The sequence below is a fragment of the Bubalus kerabau genome, chromosome 5 (assembly GCF_029407905.1).
Source record: "Bubalus kerabau isolate K-KA32 ecotype Philippines breed swamp buffalo chromosome 5, PCC_UOA_SB_1v2, whole genome shotgun sequence".
In the NCBI taxonomy this organism is placed as follows: domain Eukaryota; kingdom Metazoa; phylum Chordata; class Mammalia; order Artiodactyla; family Bovidae; genus Bubalus; species Bubalus kerabau.
This window is the reverse complement of record NC_073628.1, coordinates 97,787,577-97,812,797: the sequence shown is the minus strand read 5'-3', so window position 1 is coordinate 97,812,797 and position 25,221 is coordinate 97,787,577. Positions and strand designations below refer to the sequence as shown.

At 45.4% G+C, this 25,221-nt stretch overlaps 1 protein-coding gene across 6 annotated transcripts in view; it reads left to right on the top strand.

Annotated features, from left to right (window-relative positions):
* The window catches only part of PEX14 (peroxisomal biogenesis factor 14), a 147,840-nt gene that overhangs the window by 31,352 nt on the left and 91,267 nt on the right, over positions 1-25,221 (top strand). For 5 of the 6 annotated variants that reach the window (XR_008714948.1, XM_055582348.1, XM_055582346.1 and 2 more), the window contains one exon: positions 19,493-19,577. Coding sequence is in view for 5 of the 6 variants with exons in the window: in XM_055582348.1 (XP_055438323.1) it covers positions 19,493-19,577 (85 nt within the window). In the remaining variant the exon portion in view is untranslated. Of the gene's footprint in view, positions 1-8,625; positions 8,829-8,940; positions 9,018-19,492; positions 19,578-25,221 lie in introns of those variants that run through there. The other variant, XM_055582347.1, reaches the window with a different exon arrangement.

Here is a 25,221-nt window from a genome sequence, read left to right as displayed (position 1 = left end):
CACAGTTCAAAAGCATGAATTCTTCGGCACTCAGCCTTCTTCACAGTCCAACTCTCACATCCATACATGACCACTGGAAAAACCATAGCCTTGACTAGACGGACCTCTGTTGGCAAAGTAATGTCTCTGCTTTTGAATATGCCATCTACGTTGGTCATAACTTTCCTTCCAAGGAGTAAGCGTCTTTTAATTTCATGGCTGCAATCACCATCTGCAGTGATTTTGGAGCCCCCAAAAATAAAGTCTGACACTGTTTCCACTGTTTCCCCATCTATTTGCCATGAAGTGATGGGACCAGATGCCATGATCTTCGTTTTCTGAATGTTGAGCTTTAAGCCAACTTTTTCACTCTCCTCTTTCACTTTCATCAAGAAGCTTTTTAGTTCCTCTTCACTTTCTGCCATAAGGGTGGTGTCATCTGCATATCTGAGGTTATTGATATGTCTCCCGGCAATCTTGATTCCAGCTTGTGCTTCCTCCAGCCCAGCGTTTCTCATGATGTACTCTGCATAGAAGTTAAATAAGCAGGGTGACAATATACAGCCTTGATGTACTCCTTTTCCTATTTGGAACCAGTCTGTTGTTCCATGTCCAATTCTAACTGTTGCTTCCTGACCTGTATACAGGTTTCTCAAGAGGCAGGTCAGGTGGTCTGGTATTCCCATCTCTTTCAGAATTTTCCACAGTTTATTGTGATCCACACAGTCAAAGGCTTTGGTATAGTCAATAAAGCAGAAATAGATGTTTTTCTGGAATTCTCTTGCCTTTTTGATGATCCAGCAGGTACGTAGTCCAAGAACTTTTACTCTACCAGTAGAAGTTGCATTAAGTGTGTGCACACTCAGTTGTGTCCAACTTTTTGTGACCCCATGGACTGTAGCCTGCCAGGCTCCTCTGTCCATGGAATTTTCCAGGCAAGAATACTGGAGTAGGTTGCCATTTCCTCCTTCAGGGGATTTTCCTGACCCAGGGATCAAACCCAAGTCTCTTGCTTCTCCTGCCTTGGCAGGCCGATCTTTACCACTGCATCACTGGCGCCACTTTAGGAGAGAGATGTTTGTTTGGTCAGTAAAGCAAATGTTGCCCCACTGGGTTTGTTGGGGGCCCAAGGGACCCCTGAGAAACGGTTATTAGATGGTGGAGACTGAACCAAACCTGTTTTTACTTCTCAAATCTGGATCTCAAATCTCCTAGCTGCAGCTTTACGTGGGGTTGCCTTGATTTGACTGAGGCCTGGTCTGTTCTGGTATCTGTGGCTTTGTTTGCTACCATTTCCCGTCTTTGTTGCAGCCAAGGGCAGCCTGCTTTCCAGCAAACATGGTTATGAGCCAGCTTTTAGCCGCTTTCAGGAGAGCGGCTCTAGCCTGTCCTGGCACATGCAGCAGGTACAAACAGTGTGGGGCTGTGCAGCCCAGAGCAGCCAGAAGGAGAGCCGGTTCTTTAAACACTGCTCGTCAGGCATTGACTTAGAGAGGAGTAGTGTCAAGGATCCGTGAGGACCGCCTGGGAACTTGAGGTCGGTACATTGTCCTTGGAATGTGTTCAGATTTTTCTACAGACCTTGTGCACAGTATCCTCAACGTCACGCCCCTTCTCCACCTGTTTAGCTTTAAAGAGGCGTGGCTTTTCTTACCCAGTCTTATTTCAGCTTTGGGATGCATGTCAGTTCCAGGCCTGTTGTGTTGTGTTCTTTTCTAGAGTTTTCCAAGCCCAGGCTGTTCCCTCTGTTGCTTGTCCAGCCTTGAACAATGGCAGCTGCCTGCACCCCAGGCTCTTCATCCCAGCAGAGGGAAGAGGGTGAAACCAGGGGTGCACTCTAGCTAGGAAAATCTCATTCTCTTTGGATTTTGTTGGTCACACCCAGGAAAGCTTCCTTCTCTTCCCTTACATTCAGTGAGATGTTTTATGGCCTTAACTGCAGAATAGGCTTGTGCCAGACTGGGATCGTCCATGGAGGCGGGACGCAGGGGTTGGTGGGGGCAACTTCATGCTCACATTGGGGTGCAGAGTGCTGGTGGCCATCACGCAGAGAGAGCAGAGAGTGCCGATCAGAGGTCAGGTCACCCCTGTGATATATCCCTGATGCAGATTTCCTTTTGAAGAGAGAGGAGTCAGGTTCATTAATTAAAGGAGCCTGGCTCGAGCGCCCTGTAATTATAGGTGCTAGAAATCTGAATTTTAAGAGGTCTGTGCAGCTGCATTTTGAAAAATGTAGGGAGGCACCGAGAAGTACAGGCTGTGGGCAAGAATGTGGCTGAACCAGATTTGGGAGGTTCGGGTTTTGGCAGAATTCCCCTTCAAATTCGTATTTATTCTTCCTATCTTTCTTTTTTTTTTTTTTAAATGGGAAGCTGGAGCTCTGATTTTTTTTTTTTAATGAAGGTTACACCCTGTGACAGAGAGGCTGGTATTATCAGAGCATGGAAGGCAGAAAGGAGTTGCCGTAAACTAGAAGGTGCTTTGTTTTGAAGGAAGCAGGGGATATCTTTGGGCTGTAGGGATGTTGTCTTTGAAAAAGTTATTTCTTCTTGGAGTGAGTGAGAGGAACAAGGAGCAGAAGGTTAATTTGGATGCAGTCTAGGGAGATAAGTCTTGGGCGTGTATAGGACTCCGGAATCTTTGCACCCATTTCTCTTCCCCAGAACGGTATCTCCTCCTGTCGTAAATCAGCTTTTGGTAATGAACCCAGAGGTACAAACAGAAAATGGTAGACCTTTATGGGCAGTCCTGACCGGTCCCTTCTCTCATTTCCTCAGTTGTCGGTATCTTGATCATTTGCTTTGGGTGCTTTCTGTCTGCCTTTTCTTTTTTCTTTTCCTATTTGATTTATAAGGTCTCTTTTTACTTGTTGTCGAAAACCTTTATTTCGGTCTGTGACTATTTGCATCTCTGTTAATTAACCATGGCTCATTTGGGATGTGAACGGAAGCTTTCCAGGTGACTCAGTCGTAAAGAATCCGCGTGCAATACAGGACGCAGGTTCACTCCCTGGGTCGGGAAGATCCCTTGGAGGAAGAAATGGCACCCCACTCCAGTATTCTTGCCTGGAGAATCCCACGGACAGAGGAGCCTGGTGGGCTACAGTCCATGGTGGTTGCAAAGAGTCGGTCGTGATGGACGTGACTGAGGACACAGACAGGCATGCACTTGGGATGCAGGTGGGAGTGGAGAGAGTTAAGCTGAGTAGGGGGTCCCCTCTTTGCCTCCCCTAGGAAGGAAAGAAGGGACTCGTGGTGAGTGGGGGCTCGCTACAGACCTGTGTGCCCAAACACTTGGTCGGAAGCAAACCTGCAGCCGCCACCAGCCTCCTTTCGCCCTATTGGCTTTGCCTCCTTGGAGGGTATTGCAAGCATCCTCCCCATTTCACAGCTTGAGCCCTCTGCCTCTCCTCAGGGGTTTGCAAGGGGCTGAAAAAAACCACTTTGTATGATATATATATTTAAAAGATACTCCTCTGTAGTCTTTTCTTCCATTCTTGCATGTGTGTATGTTGGGAAATCTACTGCTTGTGAACCCATAAACTGTGGAGTAGAACAGAAGTCTCAAGGACTGTCACTTGGTGCATTTACAATATGCAAATTGCAGTTCCAATTAGATTGAAACCTCTATTTAGCAGAGTGGTTTTGTGAAATAAATAACTTTTGAAGAAGGCCTACTATATATAATAAATACATATTTTTTCCTTCAGTTGCCGGCACGGAGCTTCCTGCCTTCCGCACATAGGCCTGAAACGCTGATTCAGAGGCAGGCAGCATCCGTGGGCCCTCCCAGAAGAAGAGTCTCTCCTTCGCTTTCCTGGCACTGGGATTTCATCCTTGATTTACAGTGTGCAGCTTGTTAGCGCCAGCAGACGGGAGTTGGTGTGAAGGTCATTGTGTCCGTTCTGTCCTCTCAGAGAGAGAGTGAGGGGGTGTGTTTCTCCCAGTGCGCTTGGGGTGGTGGTGGTGGGCTTCATGGCCCCCTCTTCTGTCCGAATTGAGTGATTCAAAACCCTGGCCTCTTGTCTTTTTCACCCTCTGTACTGCCCATCATTCAACAGGGGATTTTGTTCACCTGATTCAGAATTTCAGGACAAGTACTGCACCACCCAGCAGAGCGCCTCCTCCCCCCCCCCCCCAACACCCCCTCTCACGGTCCTCCCCTTCTCAGTCCAGCCGTGACAAACTGACAGATAATTAACAGATTGGGTCCTCCTATCAGGCGAGTCCGGGGCTGGAAGCAGCTCTTGCTTTATACGTAGGTCCTTCAGCAGCCCTGTGTCTATGCGTGGTGGTTCTCTGAGCCGTCTTGGCAGAGAGGGCAGTGAGTGCTGTGGGAAAAGCAAACAGAATGCTCTTTGGGAGAGAGAGTGCTTAAAAGGGAGTGAGGGGCAGGCAGGTGCCCAGCTTGAAAGCACCTGGTGAAAATACCTGGGCTTGCAGGGTTGCGGTTCTGCACACCACTGCCGGTCTCAGCGAGTAGCAAGCTGGGTTATAATAGGATGCTTGATTACAAAGACCATTTTGAAGGCCACTTAGTCCCAGGTCAGCCTGTGCATTAAGTGCGCTAATCCTTTGCCATAGCACTGGACTGGAATCGCAAAATTTGAGCTACGAAGCCTGTTGTGTTTCAGCTCTGGCTTTAAATATTTCTATACTGATGCTGCCCTGTGTGGCTTTTTCTCAACTATCCAACTTTTCTTTCTCCAGTGGAAAGAGAAAATTCATCATGAGAATATTCTTGTCTACCTACCAGTGACTTTGAAAACTGCTTTTCTGCTTGTCGTTTGTAGTCTTCATGATTTGTAATATTAATGTGTAGATAAATATAGCAACATGGAGGGGCTACACATAGGCTTGGGTCCTAGGGCCTGGCACATTGGAACAGAAAGAAATACCTAATTGCATCAGAACCACTCTTAAGTTCATGTATGTGGAGCCCATCAAGCTGAAAGCATGCAGACAGCATCTGCTGTTATCAAATCACTCGTGAGTCCAGCTAATTAAAATAGAGCTTCATTTTTCTGAACCATTGTTTGGCAGGAATTCGAAACGGGTATAACCCAATTTCTGTGTGTTTATGAGCCTTTATTATATCAGAGGTACTTTTCTGTAAATGTACAGGGCAGCGTTAAATGAATTGATCCACGCAGTATCACTGTAGACGCACTGTGGACTTGCTAATGATTTCCCTTCCAGCTTTCTGGTTTCCAGACATACTCCTTAAAGCTTTATGTTCTGTTTTTCTATCCTCTGCTCTTTGTCCTCTGATTTTTTTATTTTTTAGTCAAAAAAATTTAACGTTTTTTTCTTTGAAAACAGGAAACACTTTTTATTTGTTCCCTAATGAAGTTTTCTTTTCTGTTTCACTCTCTGTTTCTTCCTCTCTTCCTGTTTTTGCTCCTTTTTTAGGATTTGCCTTTCTTTATTTCTTGCTGCTTTCTGTTCCCTTCTTGCCCCTTATTTTTCTCTCTTCTTATCTCTCCTTCCTTTTACATTTTCCTCACTGCCTCTCCTCTGACCTTCTCTTTTTTCCTTTCTCTCTTCGTTCTACCTTCTCCAGTTTTGCCAGTAAAAGGTTCTTATACCTTTGCCTCTACATGCAAATACAGATTAAGGCAGAAAGCGGCTGCCTATGGAGATGAAGGCATCTGGCCTTTGAGAGATGATGTTAGCCTGTTGTGCCTCTCTGAATTTGCTTGCATACTTTATGTTTTTAAAAGATTTTTTTCAAACCACATCTACTCCACTTTATAGTCTAATAATCTTACTTTGAAGATCAAAAGTCTTACATAAATGCTAACTAATTATTCCTTCTAACACTTTTGGTGAGTCCCTAAGCAGTTACAGTTCCATTTTACAGATGAGGAAGGAGAAACAGGAAAGGTAAGTAACTCTCTGAAAGTTACTGAAGACGTTCGTGACCGAGTTAGAAGTAAGGCCGGGTTGCCTTTGGCTTTAATTCTTGATTACCACCTCCTCGGAGTTTCCGTTTCCACCCCCATGAGGATCGTGTATCTTTAAGATGAGGGTGAGAGAACACGGTGCCCTTGCCCCCTTTGCTTCATGTATGTTTAGCCTTCTGAAGTTTCATTTGAAGTCTGTAGATGTTAAATGAATTCCTAGGTAATTCCTGGGAAAGAAGGATGCCAAACCACTTACGGGCTAGTAAAAAACCCCGTCCATTACAGTCTCGAAGCCGAGTGCTCACTTTCTGTTTCCAGCAGCTTCCAGTAAGTGGGCCCACGTCATACGCACTGGCCCTGGCGAGCATAGCATTGTAGGAAGCACTGCCATATTTGATTGAATTTAGCCATCCTGGAATGACGTCTGTATGAAGTCGTCTCTTGCATTACTGTGGCCTTTATTACTGTTAATGCATTCTGACATTACAGGTGTAGCCTTGGCTCTCCCAGAAAGGGCAAGGCTGCTCTTACCGGGCTTAAGAGCAGAATTCGTGAACCTGTTATGTAGTGAAACGGGTGTTCACATTTAGTTAATAAGCAGAGTAAGGGAAATGCTTTTATATAAAAGATAGCCAAGAGACATAGACCTCTCCTCCTTCCTCATCCAGCATTGTCTCAAAAAGTAGATCAGTTAGTATTATTCTCCAGCAGAAAACTAGGGTCAGTGGATAGAAGGTTCATGAAAGTAGATTTTAGCTCTGTTTCAAGAAGGACTCCTGAAAAGGAATTGACAGTCTTTTAAGAGAGTGAGTTCTCTGTTCATTATAAGCATTATAAGCATTCTAGTGGAGGCTTGCTAGTCATGTGTCAAGGTTGTTGAAGACGGAAGTCCTAGGTCATGTATGGGACCAGATGGCTGTCCTTGTCCAAGATTATAACTGCAAAAACAACATCTTTGCTTGTTGTTCTTGTTTTTTTAAGTGCCTGTTATTCTGTGTAGACTCAGTGAAGGTTAGTAACTTGTTCAGTCGCTGAGTTGTGTCCGACTCTTTGCGACCCCACAGACTGCAGCACGCCAGGCTGCCCTGTCCTTCACCATCTCCTAGAGCTTGCTCTAGCTCATGTCCATTGAGTCGATGATGCCATCCAGCCATCTCATCCTCTGTCGTCCCCTTCTCCTCCTGCCTCTATCTTTCCCAGCATCGGGGTCTTTTCCAGTGAGTTGGATCTTTGCATCAGGTTGCCAGAGTGTTGGAGCTTCAGCTTATTTAATCTTTGGCTTCCTATTTCTTACTCTTACTTGAATAAAAACTGTTTCTGTTCAGTTCAGGAAAACTACCCTCTCTGCCACCTTCTTGGAATAAGTCATTCTGGGTAGCCACACTGTTTAGATGCCCATTGAGAGCCATATGAAAACAAAACATGTAAAACTTTTAACTGGAAATTAAAATGGGTTATACGCTTTCTCTTGCTTTATAAGGTAGAGTATCTAAGACTATAATTTAATCCTGATGACTCAGTATCATCATTTTAGATGTAAATGTTTATATTGTATTTTAAATGTAGCTGTTTTCCAAACCTGTTGAAATACAGATCTGTTGTGTATTCGCTCCTCCTCTGAATGACTCCGCCTATGCCAAATGACCCCAGACTGATAACTTTTTGAGTTTTCTGTTTGCTTTTTATAGACGAGTCTCTCCTGACATTTGTTGCTAGGCTTTTTTCACTATCTTGTCTTTGTTCTGCGAGTATTTCTTGGCTGTCTGGCTTGATTCTCCTTTCTCATTTGCAGTTTTTAATCTTCTGTGATTTGGACACCAGATAACTAAGCTTCTGTATGAAATAGATAGTAAGTAGTGTGAATAGAGCTTTGCTATGTGTAATGTATATGGAATTTATTTCTTTTTTTGGCAGCAACAATGTCTTCTCCCTTCCCCTCTCTCCTTCCCCATCTTTGTTGGCTTTCTCCTATTTCTGGCTGGATGAGATTGGAGAGCTGAGCTCTGGAATAGCTCCAGAATAGCTCTGGGTCTGGTCCCTGACCCTCACCCATGTCCCTGGCCTAGGTGGCTGCCTGATGGAATCAACTTGGAAATTATAAAATGATGTGGCTTAGAGGGTCCAGAAGGCCATCTATTCAAGCCCTTCTTTTATAGAAATGAAGGAATCCGAGGCACAGAGCGGGGGTGTGAGGGGCCCGGTTCGAGGACACGTGCACATCAGGACTGGACTCCAGGCGCAGGTTTCTGGCCCACTTTCTGGCCTGCCTCTCTGCCACCTTCTGTTCCCAGCCATCTTTGAGCAGAAGGGGTATGAATGGGGAAATAGAGGGTTTGCATAGGAAAATACTTTGCTGGCTGTGGGCAGGTTGAGAATTAAAGTACATAAATCAAAAAAGGCTTCTGTTTGTTGCAGTGTTTGGCTGTGTTTGCACTCACCGCTGATATTGATACTGTAGGAGAAGCTTTAATCCTTTCATTCAGATTTACAAGAAATGCTGTTTCCTTTCAGTTTAAAAAAAAAAGTCCAAGAGAGCATTTGATTTAAGGAACCAAAACTCTAGAAAATGTATCCGGGAGTCCTCGTCAATTTGGGGCATAATGAAATATAAAAAATACTCAATAAAAGCTCCTTTATTACTTTAACTGTTTAAATGTGGAGTTTTTAGCCATCAGGTTAATGTTTTGGTATCATTTTTTTATTTGATTGTGAGCACTTTTCCAGGTAGCGCTGCCACTCGAGCACTAATCAGATTCCCACAAATGAATGGTGCTAGCTGCAGCCTGACATCACCGCGTTTTTGCTTCGACATTATTTTATTTGGTTTTCCTGTAAAAGTTAATAATTCTGTGTCCATGTGTTTAAACAGGCAAGAAGAGAGAGAAAGGACAGTGAACAGAAAACGATGAGCGACGTCTCAGGACTCTGGCCAAATTGAGGAGATGTAGGGATTTTTGTGATTTTAGTCTCTCACCCTAGCACGAGTTAGGTACGGAGAATCAAGATTGCACAGCAAGATGGTGATTCTTAATCTTTCCTCTCTGTTCCCCAGACAGAGTGGGAAGGACTTAGAAATGAGTTGCCATTGATCTAAAGGAGAAGGAGGGTGCTCAGTAGAACCGATCTCGTGATGGTGAGAACTGGTTAAATCTTGCATTAATTGTAAGTAAAATACATGTAATTTTAGATGACTGAGATTGCTAAGAACATCAGAGGTAGGACAGGAAGACTTTCCTTTTTATCTTCCCATTAGAGGTAGGAGACCCTCATGGCCGAGATGGCTCTGGTGTCTGTCTATTAATAATAGGCCTCTGCAGAATTGTTTATTTTTTTGAAGGTATGTTTGTTTGTTGCAAGCTGTGGTTGTTTATGGTGTTTAGTGAAAGGTTACTGAACAGTTCAGAGCCACAGTGATTACCATTTAATTCCTTCTATGTGCTACGGATTTCTTTGCTCAGCTAAAAATTTCTAAATTGGTTTTGTCAGAGGAGGCAACTAGACTGGTACCTCTCTGTCTCTCTCTCTCTTTTTAAAAAGTATTTATTTACTTTCCATTTTTGACCACACCATTCAGTACATGGGCTCTTAGTTCCCTAACCAGGGATGGAATCCCTAACCCCTGCATTGGAAGGTGGAGTCTTAATCACTGGGCAACCAGGGAAGTCTCTTGATTCAGATTCTCTTCCAGATTTGCATCTTGGTGCTAAAGACAGTCTGAGGGTACAAATCCGATCATGGGTACAAGAATCAGTCCTGTGGTCTTTATCTCAGTGCCTCTGAAAGCTGTGTGAAATAAAGGTGACTCACTCATCCATGTCAGGGGCGTGGCTTGTCTTGCTCTCTGTACTGTCCTCATTGTGTGGACAAGTTACTCCTGAAGACACCTGGAGCCGTGTGGCCTATGTTAGATACACCTTCTTAGACAGTTGAACTGGCCGTCAACTTATTTCACGCGGCTGTGAGGCACGTCTGCCGTCACCCCCCCTTGCTGCCAGAGCTGGTTCCCAGACTGTACCATCTTGGCGGGTGGCTGTCCCTGGGCCCTCCAGGGGCCACTGTGCTTGTGAAGAGGGCAGCTTTCCCCTGAGAGGAGCTGATTCCACTTGACCGTTTTTGTCATCTTACTGTAAATTTGAAGATTTTTGAGTGCCAGCTTTCTCTCTTATGCATCATACTTTTGGAACTCTTCTAGTTTTTCCCTTAGATCACAAAAGAATCTAAAATAATAGCAGGAAGAATCAAGATTTGGTGGTCTTAGTGTGTGTGCATGCTCAGTCATGTCTGACCCCATGGACTGTAGCCCTCCACAGTCTTCTCTATCCATAGGATTTCCCAGGCAAAGTACTGGAGTATGTTGCCATTTCCTTCTTCAGAGGATCTTCTTGACCCAGGCTTTGAACCCACGTCTCCTGCATTGGCAGGTGGATTCTTTATCCATGCACCACCTGAGAAGCCCCTGAATGAGCATGGCTGTGTTCCAGTAACATTTTATTCATCGACACTGAAATTCGAAGTTCATATGATTTTCACATGACTTCTTTTGATTTTTGTTTTTCTTAGCCATTTAGAAGTGTAAAACTGTTCTTACAGACTTGTGATTGCCAAGATGTGGGGAAGGATGGACTGGGCGTTTGGGATTGTTGTTGTTCAGTCACTTAGTCATATCCAACTCTTTGCAATCTCATGGACTGTAGCCCACCAGGCTCTTCTGTTCTTGGAATTCTCTGGGCAAGAATACTGGAGTGGGTGGCCATTTCCTTCTTCAGAGGTTCTTCCCGACCTAGGGATTAAACCCCTGTCTCTTGCATTGGTGACCTGATTCTTTACCACTGAGCCTTAATTGATCACTTTTTTCTGCTTATCAGGGTATCTAAAGACAATTTTAAGGCTACCCACGTGTCATTTCCAGTTCTTTTCTTGCTGTCTTTTCGGATTCGAACTGTTTCTAAGCTGTGACTGCTTCTTTTTTGGTTTTCAGATCTTTATTTGTTTTTGGTTGAGCTGAGTCCTCGTTGAGGTGTGTGGGCTTCTCATTGTGGTAGCATCTCCTGTGGCGCACAGGCTCCAGAGCCTGCAGGCTTCAGGAGTTGTGGCATTTGGAGTCAGTACTTGTGGCTCATGGGCTTAGTTGTCCTTTGGCATGTGGGATCTTCCTGGACCAGAGATCAAACCTATATCCCCTGCATCAGCAGGCAGAATTCTTAACCACTGGACCACCAGGGAAGTCCTTAAATCTATTTTTTAACATTTAAACATGTTTAACATTTTTAACATGTTAAAAAATGAAAAATTGTCTTTCTTCAGTTTCCTTGTAGGATGTCTGGTAGGAGTGCCATTTAGCGACTCCTCAAAGTTTCAGTTTTGTGCTGTGTGGAGGGTGATGCTCGACAGCATTTCCTGATCCAGAGCTCATCTTTCTTGGAATCCAGGGGCCCATCTTGTTGCTCTCAGAGCAGAAGGTGCTTAGCGATCATGCAGGGACCTCGCCCTGCACCACCTGGTGGTCACCTAGTCAGCGTCTCACCCCCAGTGATGGCTCGATGCCCAAAGGTGTCACTGTCCATGATGCAACCTCTCTTCGCCCCCTTCCTAATCATCCCACTTCTCAGTAGCGCGTGACTAGAGAGAGCTTCACACCAGGGTCCATCTGGCCCGACTTCAAAAGAAGTGGGAACTGAGGTTCTATCTGCTGAGCACACGAAGGTGCTGGCGTTTAGAAGTAACCTTTGGAAAGCATCAGATACAACTTGTGGTGGGGAGAAAGGTACTAGAAAGTAGAGGCAGCAGTGTCGTTAGGAAGGTGCCAGGCACTGGGAGCCACATATTTTTAGTGTTGGAGTCACCAGCCACTGCCACCGAGTGAGCTCACAGTCCTCTTCAGGAGCATCTTGGACACTGAGTCATTACATTCCTTTGGAGTGATTCAACTCAACAGCTTGACACCTTCATTAATTTTACAACATGAAGCCTGGGTGCTCTCTGCTTCCTCTTTAACAGTACAGGGGAATTAGAAGAATATGGGAAAAACAGCAAGGGAAACTGGAAGAAGGAGCAGTCAAGAAGCTGCTGAAAGACAACATGTGAGGAAATTGAACTCTTTGCCTTTTCTCGGTATCTCCTGGGACTGAGCACCCAAAGCTTGCCACCCGTCGCTGGCACACACAAGCCTTTTTCACTGTTCTGGCACGCCGGCTAACGTGCCGACTCGGAGCCAGCTCGTTTTGCCTTCTCTGCTGAGGTCACTGCTACCGTGATCCGTGTATAATGGCATTTTCCTCCTCTTTTCAGTATGGAGGCTATTACGGTTTCCTCTCTAAACAAGACTTCAAACAATTTGCTGCCAGTTGGATTTCAAAGCCAAGGAAAAGGCAAATGTCATCCTTTTTTTCTCTCCTCTTTGGGTAACTGCTTTGTTGGTTGCATCAAAAATTAGAGGGGCTGCTCTCTAAATTCAGGTGGGGATGCATGGGGACAGGCATTTAAATTTGCTTTTCTTTCTCCCCAAGGAGAGAACCCTTTTCCTTCTCAACCTTTCCTAAGAAGGAACTTTGATCTCGTCATCCCAGAAAACAAGGGTTTTTATTTTCCTCACAGCGAGCGTATGTACTACCGCGCTTTCTGTGGCGTGGTTCCGGTCGCCCTCCACACAGGCAGCTCTGCGTGTCAGCTCTGCTGCTGGAGCCCCAGCTCCCTTTGCTCTGCAAGTTGGCACCCAGAGTACTTTCCAAGTCACCCTTGCCTAAAATCACTCTCAGTTCAGTTCAGTTCAGTCGCTCAGTTGTGTCCGACTCTTTGCAACCCCATGAATTGCAGCACGCCAGGCCTCCCTGTCCAGCACCAATTCCACCTGATACTAAATAGTGCCTGTTGCCTTCCACATACATTTCTGGAAGAACTGATTTAATAAAATAACAAAACCACCAACATTCTGACAAGCAGTTTATGCAATATTTTTAACTAGGGCCAAGAAGAAAAATTTAAACACAGATATTTCATTCGAAGGGTAGTTATTGTGCATATGATGTTGCCACCTTTCATAAAGGCTGCATATATCAGTGTTTTTAAAGTCAGACTAAGGTCAGTAATGCGTGCTGTGGAATTCCCTAAATGCAGATTTACACAATAGGCCTCCACACATATTGTGTTCTATCATGTCAACTCACGTGCACTCCTACCAGAGATCTTTTATTTCTTTAATGCAAAAAACAAAAGAACAGAGTAAAGTAAAACAAAGGAAATTAGGGCCCACGACTTAATTAGTATAGGGTTGTAACCCAAGTCAACAATGGGAAGGACACAATGACAAAAAGCAGGAAATTCCAAGTTGAAAGAGAGGCTCTTTCCTTTAACTCCTTGAGAGCCAGGGTGCTTGCAAGCGCACTGCTCACCCAGGTGCAGGAGGCTGGCTCAAGTACAGCTCAGTGTCTTTATTTTTGAACTTCCTGGCTTTTTGTTGACTTTCCCCCCTCCTCTCCCCCCCAACCCCCATGTAAACGAAAGGTACCTTTGCATGTGCGTGTTAATTGTAGATAAACGGGGGGAAAGTACCTCTCGATTTTGTAACCCTCAGAGAAGGAGAAAGAGGGGGGGAAATTTCCCTGTCACTGTCATCTGTTCATTTTTTAATGAGCAATTTTAAAAAATTGAAAATAAAAGAGGAAAATGAATAGGTGTTGAACCAGCCCGTGATATGTAAATGCCAACTAGTAATTACCTAAAACCTCAATTTTCATTCTGTTTCATCTTGCAAAACATTTCATTTTCCCGGAGTGAAAACACTTGGTCGGGGCTCGCACGAGGCAGCGGGGCGGCCGCCTCCTTCGGCCTGCGCGCCCGCCGGCCCCGGCTAGGGGGCACTTTGGCTCCGCGCTGTGGTGGCCTCGGCCACGACCAGCTCAAGGTTATTCCCCTCTTGCCATTCCGGCGGCTCCGCTCCGCGCGGTCGTGGCGCCCCTCCCCCCACTCACACTCGTCTGGTTTCGGGGAGCCTCGTGCCTCCTTGTCCTTGCGGAGGATCATAGGATCGTATTGAATTTTGGCTGACCGAGCCTTCCTCTGCATATTAACTTTCCCCTCTTACCTGCCCGCTAGACCCTCGGCCTCCCTGAGTTGCATTTCACACCCTAAGAGCAGCTCTTCGCCAGGCTCCCTCTCTCCCTTGGCGATTTCAAACGCAGCAGTCTCTATATTCCGTTTTATTGCTGCTGTTGCTGCTTTTTCCTCCTCTAGTTTTGGAGGCTGGGGGTGGCTCTTTTTGACTGCTGCTCTCACACACGTGCTCTCCTGCCACATTAGAAGGGTGATTCCGACGTGTCTTTTTTGCATGCTCCTAGATTTTTCTCTTACTCTGGTTTAGGAGCTGTATTTGTGCAGCATCTTGGAATGTGGTTGGGGGATACCCCTGTTTCCGGACTGGTTGCCTCCCCCGCTCCCCAGCCTGTTCCCTGCTGGAAAAGAGAGTACGGAGAAGTGAGAGCAGTGAGCCTGCTCAGGACCCTTAGCTGTAGGTCAGAGAGGTTTCTGGATGCAGAAAACCAGAATTATGTTGTCCTAGGACCCTGGATCTGAGAGCGCTCTGCCTGGAATCTCAAGGAACACGGCCTCTTTAGTGAGATATATGGCTTCATAATTAGCCCGTTGCATTTTTTCACGAGTGCTAGCATCAGCGTTCTACGATGTGTTCCTCTGATTAACAGCTGCTTTGCAACTATTTCCTTGTGCCACCGATGACCATATTTGTCAAGGAACTCCTGACAGAGTACTGATTTCTTACTAAAATGCAGTGTTTCCATTTGAAGAGGGTTCTCTCATTCTAGGCACTGCCCGGCTTTCCCAGTCACTTCTTGTAAAACCTTGAGTTGGCTTTGGTCTAACGCTTGTTAACAGGATTCGGGGTATCTATCTACTTTAAAGTATGCGCGTAGGAACCTTTCGCAGGCAGTTTAATCTTCTGAGCCGTGCATGTGTAGCGCTGCAGTGTTGGAATGGGGTTTTAAGTCCGCCTGTCGATCATTTTCTCTTGCCCTCTAGTTGTGATCTCTCTGGGTGAAAAAGGACTTGGCTTTGGTTGTTAGTGTCATTAATTTTAGACTATTTTTAATATTTTAAAATGGCTAATGAATGCTCACATTTTTGGGAGATAGATATGCGTGTTGCACACAGGAGTGCAGAAGTTGGTGACATTCCAAGTAAGTGTCACTGGAGACAGCACATCAGGTTCACATGTCAGGTGCAGAGTGCTCAGGCTCCCTCCAACCCCAGGTTCATTGTTAGGCAAGCTCTGTTCTCCCTTCCCCCGTGTGCAGAAAATACCGCGTGCGTTCTGAAGATGATAGTGTGCAGATCTTTTGTAGGAGAGTGGAAAGCATCTAGGAAGCATCGCTTCAGTGAGGACTGTCAGGAACCTCGCTGCTTCTCACCAGGGATTACTTACCCTACACAACGCATTTAACAGCACATAGTTCATTGTAGATAGCCCCTGAGTATACTGTATTCTATTGATTTATACAGTTACAAATCCTGGTCTCTCACACACAAATCTCTCTCAATTGGCCAATCATCTTGGATCCAAAGGTGTTTTTCAATCTGAAGTTCCCTCTTTTTCCCTGGGCTGCTGGCAGTCACTCCAGTGGACCCACTGCCAAGGCAAGAATTTGCTCCTCCTCTTTGCACCCGGGTTTTATTTCTAGCTTTATGTGATAAACAGAGTAAAATCATCAAACTTTCCTAAAATTGCAGAGTCGATGGTGACAGGATGGTTTTGTTTTGCTTTTTGAGAGAGGGAGGGTGAGACACAGAGCATTGGGTCACAGGAATGGGGTGATGAGAAACTTTGCTTCTGTTTCCTTCTGAGTTTGTCATCTTTATTTTTATGAGACCAGCTACTGGTAATTTGCCTTGCGCTCATTAAGAATGCTCGGGGTGCAAGAGAAGGGGAAAGGAGGGCCAGTTCCGTGTCTCTGAGGGACTCAGCAGCAAGTGGTCTCCATGATGCCATCGGAGCTTTTCACCAGGATTCTCCCTGGCTTGCTGCACTCCTACACTGGGCGCAGTAACGTTCCCGCCTCCGTTTTACATCTGTGACATTGAGACGGAAGGTTTGGCCTGAATTTATGTAATTTAGTTGGGCACAAATATAACCCATGAATAGTCACATTCATCTCCTAATTAGAAAATCAGACGATAATACAGGACAGGCTGCAGGCACCCCGTCATTTCATCCGACAAAAGGGTGTTGTGTCTGTCCGACCTCCGCCAAGGGAAGAGCCCTTGAACTGCTCTGTGAAGTTAATGAAAAGTGTCCAACAATAGTTGAATGAAAGATGCAAACTGAGGACAGCGTCCGTTATCTAGGCGTGTTCAAACCTTTGCATTATGGGGGAAGGTTTGGAGAAATCTTCTACCATCTATGCGTGAATCATAGGGCTTGTAAAATTCTGTGTTGGACGGGCTCTTCCCCACCTTATTGAAGTGCCAGGTCCTTATGAGGAGAGAGGAGAAGAGTGAAGAGAAGCTGGAGAAATAGCTAGTGAAAGGAGAGGCATTCCTGTATGTCCAGCTTACATGGATGGAGCTGCTTATCTGGGTATCTTTCTTCTAAAGCCCATTATGTTGAAGCTGTTAGTTTGGATGCTTTATATTTTTGCACCTGGTGTAGTGATACCAGTGCTGTTAAATATGCGATTTGCCTGTCGCCTGCATTTTCCTACAAAGATCAAGAGGGACATAAACAAGCCCCAGATATACTTTATGTAGGTGTTTGGCAGTATTATGTTATATGGCTTGAAATTAGTGAATGGGAACTTTAAAAGAAATTGTTCATATTTTTTGCAAGTTTGAAGTGTGCCGGGACTTTGTCAAATTCCCGTTAAAATAAATACGTCAATTTCACCTCCCTTCCAAATTCATTTATCTTGCTTTTTTAAAAGGTGTTTTCTACTTTACCTGATGTTTAAATTGGATTCTCCCGTTTATGCTGTTCTTTGCTGTATCCCCCACGTTTTTCTTAAATGAATTACTAATGACAGAGCACTCCATCATTCCCTCTCTGCAGCCACTTTAAGGAAAGCATGGTGATCTAAACCTTTTAACCTATTAAAGATGATTTTCCCCAATTGAATCAGACCCACCACAGGTGTAATAACTAATCATTTAAACTACACCTGCTATTATGTATTTTTAAGCCATTATGCGTGTTGGATAGATGATAATTCATGTTTATTGCATTGTCCGATGGATCCGTTTTGCCTACACCAGGCTGATTAATGTATTTAAAGAAATAAGAGATGCAATTTTTAAAAAAAAAAATTGATGGAATGCGCCAAGCACTGCATTGAGTGCACCATTAAACCCATCAGAACTTTGCTCTCTGACCAGAAATGCATATACCAAGGACTGTATTAAAAAAGCAAGGTGAAACCTGTGCGTTTTAGTGGTGGGATTCTGTTATCTTTCTCTGTCATGGAAAATTTTGGAAGGATGAAGGAAAGGTTTATGCTTCTACCAGTGAACGTCAGGAGCTGTGCCATTGGCATCTCTGGCTTAAGACCTGCCTGCCCACAGTTCCTCTGACACCTGGGATCCATCCCAGGGTGTGTGGAGCCTACAACATATACAAATGGTGTTCTTGTCTTGTATGTTGAAGGCGTGTTTTTTCTCCAGGTGAAGAGCAATTAACCCTAAGACACCTGATCTGGGCAGATGGGCCTTGAGCCCATGGGACCTGGGATGGTGCAACTGTCCACCTAGTCCAAGGCCAGCCTCTCTTCCTGTTTTTCTCCTTCACCACTTCCTCCTGGCTCTTAGCTGCTTTCCTTTTCTTTTTGCCTTCTTTTCTGTTCCATCTCCTCTGCTCATCCATCACCCCCTCCTCCTCATCATCTCCCTCCTTCACTCCATTCTGTTTCCCTTTTCTCTCTTCTTTCTTCCCCTGTCCCATCTCTTCATAAGAATGCAGCCATTTTGATGATGTTTGTCAGATTTTTCTCTATTTGGATGCAACCTGAGCGGCTCGGGAGTGAGTATGTAGTTTTGGGGTTCTAGAATCCTAAGCATCGATTTCTCTTTCATCCAGGACCGATTGGTTATCACTGCAGTTCATGATGGTAGTTAAAGTGTTCACAGTGTTGGACAGATTCTAATTATCCTTAAGGAATGCTCCTGTGTCTTATCGCTGACAGGTCCAAATTTGGGAGTTGGGGATACCTGACTTCGTCCTTGGGGGAGAGTGTCTGATGCAAGCCTCCTGTGGAGGGATCACAGGGGAAATACATCAGGGGTTTGCCCTGAATTTTTTTTTTTCCTTTCTGATTTATCCTCATATCTTTTGTTACCAAAGAGGTGTATCTGGTCCCATGATGAAGTTCATATAAAATACGAAGAAGATATTTGTAGCTTGTATTCCATTTGTAGTCACAGTACTTTCTGTTTGAATCTCTGTTCAATTGCTGCCTTAGTTTGAAAAATCTTAGAAAACTTGCTTACATTTGGCCCCTTAGAAATTTTTTCTTTCAACAACTTATGTGCAAACTTCAGGGTCTGTTGACTTTACCTGTACCTGGAAACTAAGTGATTCTTTTGGTTCTGATGAGATCAATAATGCCAGTCATTTACAGTGGCCCCTTTCCTATGGGGGCAGGTTGGCATTTCCCACCCATCAGACTAGTGTCAGGGGTGGAGAGCAGACAGGTGGTGTGCAGGCACACGCTTTGTGTTCACTAAGTAATTTGAAGGTTAATACCATCCATAGTTTTCCTTCCACCCTCTGTTTGGCTCATTTGTAGATGTGTAGATTTCTTTAAATAATATTATTTCCAGAGGTAAGTAGATAATCTTTTAGTCTGTCAGCTTTTAGCCATGAAACCCTAAACTTTGTGCTTTGAAGGCTCTTTAGAATTTGGCTCCATTGCATAAGACAGACAAGTGTGAGTGGCTGTGACTTATGTAAGTCTTCCCAGCCAGTGGATGCTCACTGCTTTGCCTGGTTCTGTAGTGGCAGCCTGGTCTCTTCCCTTCAGATGCTAACAGTGTGGCTGGGGAGGCAGCCTGAACATTAGAAGACAGTAGACTTGTGTCTTCAGCTATATGGCACTCACCAGCTGCACCAAAGATTTGAGGAGAATGAGGAGATCAGAGATGGCTTGCTTATTCAGGGAAGACTTCGAAGAGTTAGAACAGCCTATAGCAAGCCTGGGCTGCTGCTGCATGTGCAGTGTTTACACTGGTAGAGGCTGGAAGGGAAGGCCTAGAAAAAAGGGCGTAGCATGGACACAAATGGAGTGACATGGGTAAGTGTGGCCAGAGAGGGCTCTCTGCTGAGGAGTGTGAAGAATCAGCTCGAACAGGGAGACCAGGAAATGATTATTGGGGGTCTTAAAAGCTGGGCTGAGGGGATTAGATTTGATAGAACCAGATATAGGAAGCCAGTGATGGTAGGGAACCAACCGAGTCTTTTATTTAAGCAGATTTTACATGTGAGAAATAACCGGTTAATTTGACCCCAGTATTGCGCTTATTTCTATGGACCTGGGGTAAACGTGTAGGATTCTTAATTTTGAAATGTAGACTGTTGACGTTTCCTCCTTTTCTTTGTTTTATCTCCCCTACCAGATTGCCACAGCAGTGAAGTTTCTACAGAATTCTCGGGTCCGCCAGAGCCCACTTGCAACCAGGAGAGCGTTCCTTAAGAAGAAAGGTACAGGTTCCCCGTGGCTGTGCCCAGTGGCCTACAGAGAGGGGCTGGGACGGGCGGACAGCAGCTGCTGTACTGCTGAAGGTCTCCTGTAACTGCCCCACTGGTGTGGGAGTGGGGGTGAGGGAGGCCCCCAGTGGGAATGATGCTTCTTTTCTTACAGTAGAGCAGAGATGTGAGGATTCAGGTAATTGAGCGCTAGATGTAAGGCCAACGAGTTGGCCCAGGGCAGCCTGGCATCAGCTGTGTTCAGCAGCAGAAGAGGCCCAGGGAGAAGACTGGGGAGGACTTCTGCCCTGTGTTCTGTTCTTCTGATCATGGCCATGGCTGCAGAAAGACTGGCCTTAGGTTATGAAGTCAGCTGCCTCAGTAAAGAATGAGAAAGAAAGAGATGAATGAAGGACGAAGGAAATGAGATGACTAAACAAGGTCAGGTTAAGGTCAAGTCTGGGGTCAGTCTGATTTACAGATTGAAGTGGTAAATTACTAGTTTTATGGTATTTCTGTAAGCAGGGATTAAATGGATCTTGACAAATTCAATATTGTCTGAAGCAGACAGAATCTCTTTTGGTTTTATTGAAATTTAAGATATGTTTCTTTTTTGTGAAATATATATTAAAAAAAAAAACCCTATCAAACAAAGAAATTAGATACTTTGCATTCTTTTCATTCTTTGCATGTCTAATTTTCTGGAAAGCTAGAAAGTTGTTTAAAGGCCCTTAAACATTATGTGTGAGGGGAAGTGAGTTATCTCTGCTCTCCCTGCCCCTTCTCAGCCCAAACAAGACTCTTTAAGGAACTGGAATGTTGGTCTCAAAATTCTGGGTTTTTAGCTTAAATCAGTGGCTGAAACGGAAGAGGGCGTGGCTTGGTGGTGTTTCCTAGGTCTGCTCCATGGTATCCCACTGAAGTGATGCTTCGGACCATGTAAAACCAGGTCCCAGGGCTGCGCTTGCAGGGTTAGGGCGGGATCAGCCTAGAGGCAGCCTCAGGGCTGATCCCTGTCTGTGATTGAGTTGATGAGGGGCACTTCCTGGCGGCATCCTGGTTCCCCCCACCCCCAACAGTAGGAGATTATTAAAATTTGGAGTGCACTGGTTGGCCCTTCCACTCCACAGCCATCATGCTGTAAAAGAGTTTTTCCTTGAAATATGTGTACCTATGGGGAGTAATTAATCATAAAAGCTCAGGGGTTTCAGCTCTCTCATCAAAGCATTGAAGCTGGGGAAAGCTGAGCCTAAAAGCTGTGCTGATTACCCGGGGTAACCTGAGACAAAATCCATAGTTGCCAAGAGATCCTTTGCCCAGTATATTGTGCAATATTATAACTGCCTGATCTTCTCCTCCACTGACAATGACCAGTTATTCCTCATTTTCTCTCAAACGCAGCTGGGCTAGAATTTCATTTGCAGAAGGTATTTAGAGCAATTTAGAGACAAATGTCTCTGGTGTTTGCTCGGCACTTCCCCACTGCAGGCTTTGCTGAGCAGTTTGAGTATCAGGAGCTCCATCTAATCTGTTTAATTTTAATAAATCCCTGACTGGGAGAGGGAGAGAAAAGAGAGAGAGAGAGAGAAAGTCTGGGCCAAATAATACTTCTTTTGACTTGGTCGGCTAATAATTACTGTAGAAAACTGTCCTGTACAACTATCATTTGTTGCTCCTTTAAAAACCAACGACCATCATTTAATTAATTTAGCTCAGACTGTTTGCCCTGTGCTGAGAACAGAACAGACAAAACCCCTGCCCTCTCAGAGCTTGAGTTCTACCAGAGGAAGGCAGACAGCAAAAGAAGAGACAAAACGTGGTTTATCAGATGGCAAGTTCCATGGAGAGGAGTGCCTGGGTGGTGGGCTGGAAGGAGCTGGTGCCGTGTGGGAATGGATTGTGCTTCTCAACGGGGTGATTAGCAGGTGTCCCTCGGGGAGGGTGACATGTGAGCGAAGACCTGGAGGAGATGAGTATTTGTTGTGGGCGGAATTCCTTCTCGATCCTGACTGTGGTTTAGAGTTTTTAGAATGTTAGGCCGCAGGAAACCAGAGAGGCATCCTACCTTTCTTCCAAAGAGAGTTTACCCCGCACTTAAACTGGAGTCCGAGGACTTAATCACCCACCTCCATTATCGTCTAAAACGCTGCTTCAGTCAGTAATTACCTATTTCCAAGTTGAATCCCAATAGAGTAAGTTCTGGCAGGACCTTTTCTGGGCAGAGAATTCCAAGGTTTGATGGGCATCTGGGGAAGAAGAGCCCTCTGTGGATTTAAACTTCACTTTTCACATTTCCCGTTCTCAGGGTCAGGTGTACACAGATCACGTTCACAGAGCTTGGTACCATTTCCGATGGGGTGAGGGAGGAGGGGATCTTATAAAGGAGTGAGCGTGTGCCCTGTCCCTAACAGTAGTTGAGAAGGAAAGGGAGTTGGCTCTGTGGTCTTTGGGGGCCGGGAGTGCGTCTGGAGGGGAGGGACCAAGGTCCTGGCTTCCTCCAGTCCTGTCTCCCACAGGACTCGCTGCAGTGCAGGGTTGGAGCACTGGGTTTGGGGAGCTCACAGCTACTGTAGTCTTGGCTTTCCTAGCAAATGTCACTTCAGGGAATTGCAGTGGAGCCCTGTCTTGAATTATAATCTTGACTTTCTATTTTTTTAATAAACATCTCTTTCCCGAAAAGGCAAATCCAATTTTGTTTTTCTTTTAATATTATTTAATATTTAATATAGAAATCGAGGTCCCTGTAGTGCATGTCACTTCAGTGGAAAATGAGGGTTACTTTAAAAACATCAGCTGAGTTTGTTTTATTGTGAAGCTGCAGCCCTGAGTAGGGCCCTGGTCCCACCTCTGTAACTGACAGGTTAACCTATGCCCTCTGATTTCAGGGCTGGGGAGGCCGGGGGAGCTGATGGCATAGGGTTTGCAAGAGTCTTTTGTGGTTTTGTTTGTTTGTTTGTTTGTTTTTTGTTTCTTTGAGATCTCTTTTGGATGCTTCAGAGTCTGAACATGGAGTCATTAATGAGAAACATGAAGTTATTAGAATCATTTATCATTTTCTTTGAAGCTTGTGCTGCCAGTTTGTGTAATTTACAACATTTCTTTCTTTTATCGGGAATTTCTTTGGATGCAAGAGAAAAGCAGCTGTTCACCTTCAGAGTATTAGAATAAATGTTTTTGTTTTCCGTCCAACCACTTGATTCTGCAGATGACATCAATTGCGGAGTCAGCCACACATGAAGATGATTGGACTGTGTGTGGGGTTTAAGCCCTCATAGAAGGAACGGGTCTATATATAGAAGCAGTTCTTGCCAGGCAGGCATCGTATCTGGGGCTTTAAGCAGGCTACAGTCCAGGAGGTTAGAGTAACTTAAAAACAGCAGTTGGATCAGTCCAGAAAGTTAGGGGCTTGGATGCTGTCATCAATAAGCTTATGTTGATCTGACACCCTGTCCAACTACAAAATGTAGGAGGGTCTGCTTCCAAACACGTTTGGCAAGCTGAGTATAAGTTGGGTAAGAGAGAGGAGCCTGTTCGTGGCGGGTAAAGGGGTAGATGAGATGGGGGGAGGTAGACTTCTCTGTTAGCTTTCTCTCATATATCTGTTGCAAGACAGAGTTCTAGAAAAGAGATGAGTGTCATCTGCTTTCCCATGTGATTTTGCATGGTGAGACCTGGGTGGTGCTGACTGACCCTTTGGCTTACCGTTGTCCTTCTCAAGTGTATAAATCAAGGACTATATTCTCCTTCATCTAATAAATATAAGAGGGCTGGGGGGAAGGTGAAGGAGAACGAATCAGATAAAACACACTATTACCGTGCTTCCTCATTCTAAAAGGTGAAACAAGATCTTATCTCTTCTGTTCCTGGAAGCGGAACCCCCAGTAGCAAAACTGCCTCCTTGCTGGAAATGAACTTGAGGAAGAAACCTGCTGGTCTCAACCTTGGTAGTGGGGTAGAGGTGAAGGGCTTCTCTCACTGGAATATTTTAAGGGGGAGTGAATTCTTACACAGATTTCAATTTAACTCTCTTTTATGACTTTTCTTTTTTATCATTTACGTCCATTTCATGAGGTAGTTTGCATGTCCTTGAATGGAATCTCGTTACCATGAAAGCTTTTTTAGCATTGATTTCATAACAGTCTTAATTTAATAGCTCCGTCATTACTGAGTAGCTCTGGGAGTGGGGCCCTGGCTTTCCAGGTCACTGACCTTTTAATTACAAACCTTGTTCTGATGGCCAGGTTATCGACTGGACAGCTCCCAGCTTGTGCCCCCAGGATGAAAACGAAAATAACTGTTTCCTCCCCCATCTCCAGGAAAAAAAAAATTGTAACCTCATGTGTTTCTAAAATTAATTTTCTCCTTCGGCTTTACTTTATAATTAATTCTTTAATGTGTCTTAGTAAAGCCAGAGTATTTTTATAACACAGTTTTTTTTTCTAGAGCTTGGGTCCAGCGGATAGCGTGGAGGGGGTAGGGATGAAGAGCTTGCCAGCTTCCACCCCATGCTTGATCAGGGCCTGTCTCCTCGTCCTCAGAAACTCCTGCGGCTGAGCTGGAAAGAACAGTTATCAGCTCTGTGAGGGGCCATCCAGCCCTTCTGATTCTTTGCTAAACAGACAGGGATTGCAGCATCAAGATGTAGACGCATTTCTGCACTTGCTGGAATAATTGAACCTTGCCTATCACAGACGGTCCCGTTCTGAGAGAAGACTGCGGTTGGATGAGTCTTCTTACTGAGTCCTAGCTCTCTGCTAGTCATGGGTGACTGAAGGACACAGGGACCTCTGCATGGGGTTCTGCTCAGTTGGGAGCTTAGAGCTTGGGTCCATCTAGATTCTCACTGACAATGAAGGGGGAGAGAAAAAAGGGAGGACAGTGGCCCGTAAGTAGGATGACCACGGGTTCTGGTTTGCCCAGGACTGTCCCAGCTTTAACACTGGAATCCCACATCCTAGCCTGCCCCTCAAAGCCTGGGCAAACAGGTCACCCGGAGTGAGGGCTACTGAGAGAGACCAAAAAGGGTGTTTTGGGGAAGCCAAGGGAAGAAGTCCATTAGCAGTCAGTCCCCGCGAGTTGGTTCAGCTTGCCCTCGAGCAGCATCTTATTCAAGCACTGCCTGATCTCATTGCCCCGGCCCGGCCCTGCCCTGCCCTAACCCGATGGGGGTCCAGTGCAAAGAGCCTCTGGGGGAGCCCGTGCTGCCCTGCGGGTGAGCGAGAAACTGCCAGAGCCAGAGTAGGCCGGGCTGCGTGTGGCGGCCGCCTGCGTCCCGGGAATGATTGAGCATCGCCATCCATCTGTTGTGAGCGGAAGTCTTCCTTCCCTGCCAGTCCTGCATCTGCATGCCCATCACCCGCTGTTCAGGACCAGCTTATCCATCATCCTGACTGGTGTTCCCCCCATCCATTTTCCTGCTCCCCTTGTTATCCACACTTGTCTGGAACTCCGCAGATTTTTTTCAGCATTCAGGATGAGAGCTGCAGCAGCTTGGCTGGCTGATCACTGTGGCCTCCTCGTTCAGAGGGGGAGCCGGTAGCACTTGCTCTCCCCAGACAGCTGAGTCAAGTGCGTTTCTACTCCTCTCCCTGCAGCCAGAGGACGGCTGCACAGAGGAGCTTGAAGGGGAGGGGAGACAGCTCTTTTAGATTTAGTGAGT